The sequence below is a fragment of the Trachymyrmex septentrionalis genome, unplaced genomic scaffold (genome assembly GCF_001594115.1).
Source record: "Trachymyrmex septentrionalis isolate Tsep2-gDNA-1 unplaced genomic scaffold, Tsep1.0 scaffold97, whole genome shotgun sequence".
Classification (NCBI taxonomy): Eukaryota; Metazoa; Arthropoda; class Insecta; order Hymenoptera; family Formicidae; genus Trachymyrmex; species Trachymyrmex septentrionalis.
Genome location: NW_017306160.1, coordinates 407,285 through 408,829, shown reverse-complemented (window position 1 = coordinate 408,829; position 1,545 = coordinate 407,285). Strand labels below are relative to the sequence as shown.

The following is a 1,545-nucleotide window of genomic DNA, read 5'->3' as shown; positions in this document are numbered from 1 at the left end:
ATATATATATATATAACTGTATATATAAAATAAGACAAAAACAATGTTCAAGTTTATAATACATAAGAAAAATGCAAATAAGTATGAATAGGACCCAAACAAAGCAAATAAAAGTGCAACATGGTTGATGCAATTAGCAATATAAAAACTTTTACTGATTTATTTACCGAATTATTTTTATGTTATCTATATTAAATGAACATTTCGATTCTCTTCGAAGACCTCAGATATACCGATCAATTATAGAATTCGTGTCATCGTTACATCAAAATGTACTTCAAAAATACTCCAAAAAGAGAAAAGTTGGAAAGTTCAATTAACATAGATATTAAATAAATCAATGATATTAAAATAAATCAATAAAAGTTTTTATATTATTTGGGCATTGCTAATAATAAATTACGCCGCGCTGTACTTTCATTTACTTTGTCTGATTTCTATTGTTTTTAATTCCGAGAGTTCACATCAAAGTTATATTTTTTAGATATTTTAAAATACATAAGTTTTTTATATCTGGATGCAGTCGTCATCAGAATCATTCGAGTTGCGACCCTTAATGGTCTTGGGTTTTGAAGGTCTAAATATAAATGACTTCTTGCCAGTTTCTATCAATTCTGGATCATCACCATAATTGATCACACCTGATTGTGCAAGACGACACTGCAATCTTTCTGTAGAAAAATCGTCACAGTTTCCTAATTCAGTAAAGCCCACAATATAATCCTTGGTTTTGCCATTCACAATTAGCGCAATTGTAGGTATGATTCTAATACGTAACCGTTCTGTAATGCATAAATATATATTACTAACAGAGTTAGATATACTTCGTATTGCTATATTGCTAAAAATAACAGAAAGATGTTTTAACAATACCAGTCAAAAAGGGACATCTTTCAACATTTAGTTTGCAAAATCTTGCTTCAATGTGTTTCTTCGCAAGAATCTTGAAATGATGATCCACTATTTTACTTCGTAGAGAATCATCTTTATAAAATAAGCAAACTATATTCTCTGACTTTTTAGATACTTCGAAGAATTCTTTCTCATCATATAACTCAGCATATTCTCCATGACCCTGTAACAATATAAAGTTATACATATTTTGTTATTTTGTATAAATTATACAATTTGACATAAATTTATATACATATTCCTAATATATAATATTTAAGAATTCTAGTATTAAATATTCTGAAACAAATAAACATGTCAAAACACATTACCGAAACTAGCCAATCCTCCTTCTGCTTTTGCATTCGTTTGAGCTCATTTAGTCTATGTGCACGTATTTTTTCATAATCACAGATATCCAAACTGTCTAACTTGTCTAATTCTACATCCAACACCTCCTCAACATTTTTGGCAACTTCTATGACTTTTTGTTGAAGTACAGTCTCCATATTGCTATCAATTTGGAAAAAAAATGGCTTGTAAATACTTTCTGTGTTAATTATTTTCTCATCGAAATATCATAAGCGACATTACAACGCAAAATAGTTTTTCGCGCGCGCACGCGCGTGTGTGTGGTGTGTGTGTGTGTGCGTG

At 29.7% G+C, this 1,545-nt stretch overlaps 1 protein-coding gene across 2 annotated transcripts in view; it reads right to left on the bottom strand.

The window, feature by feature from the left end:
• Nucleotides 1-349: 349 nt before the first annotated feature.
• Nucleotides 350-1,545, bottom strand: part of LOC108756207 (thioredoxin domain-containing protein 9) — a 6,061-nt gene continuing 4,865 nt past the window's right edge. Inside the window, exons 2-4 of one of the 2 annotated variants that reach the window (XM_018499829.1) lie at nucleotides 1,224-1,404; nucleotides 874-1,075; nucleotides 350-782 (exon numbers count right to left, since the gene is read on the bottom strand). In XM_018499829.1, coding sequence (XP_018355331.1) covers nucleotides 508-782; nucleotides 874-1,075; nucleotides 1,224-1,400 — 654 coding nt within the window. In that variant the 5' untranslated portion in view covers nucleotides 1,401-1,404 and the 3' untranslated portion in view covers nucleotides 350-507. The remainder of the gene's footprint in view (nucleotides 783-873; nucleotides 1,076-1,223; nucleotides 1,405-1,545) is intronic. The other variant, XM_018499828.1, reaches the window with a different exon arrangement.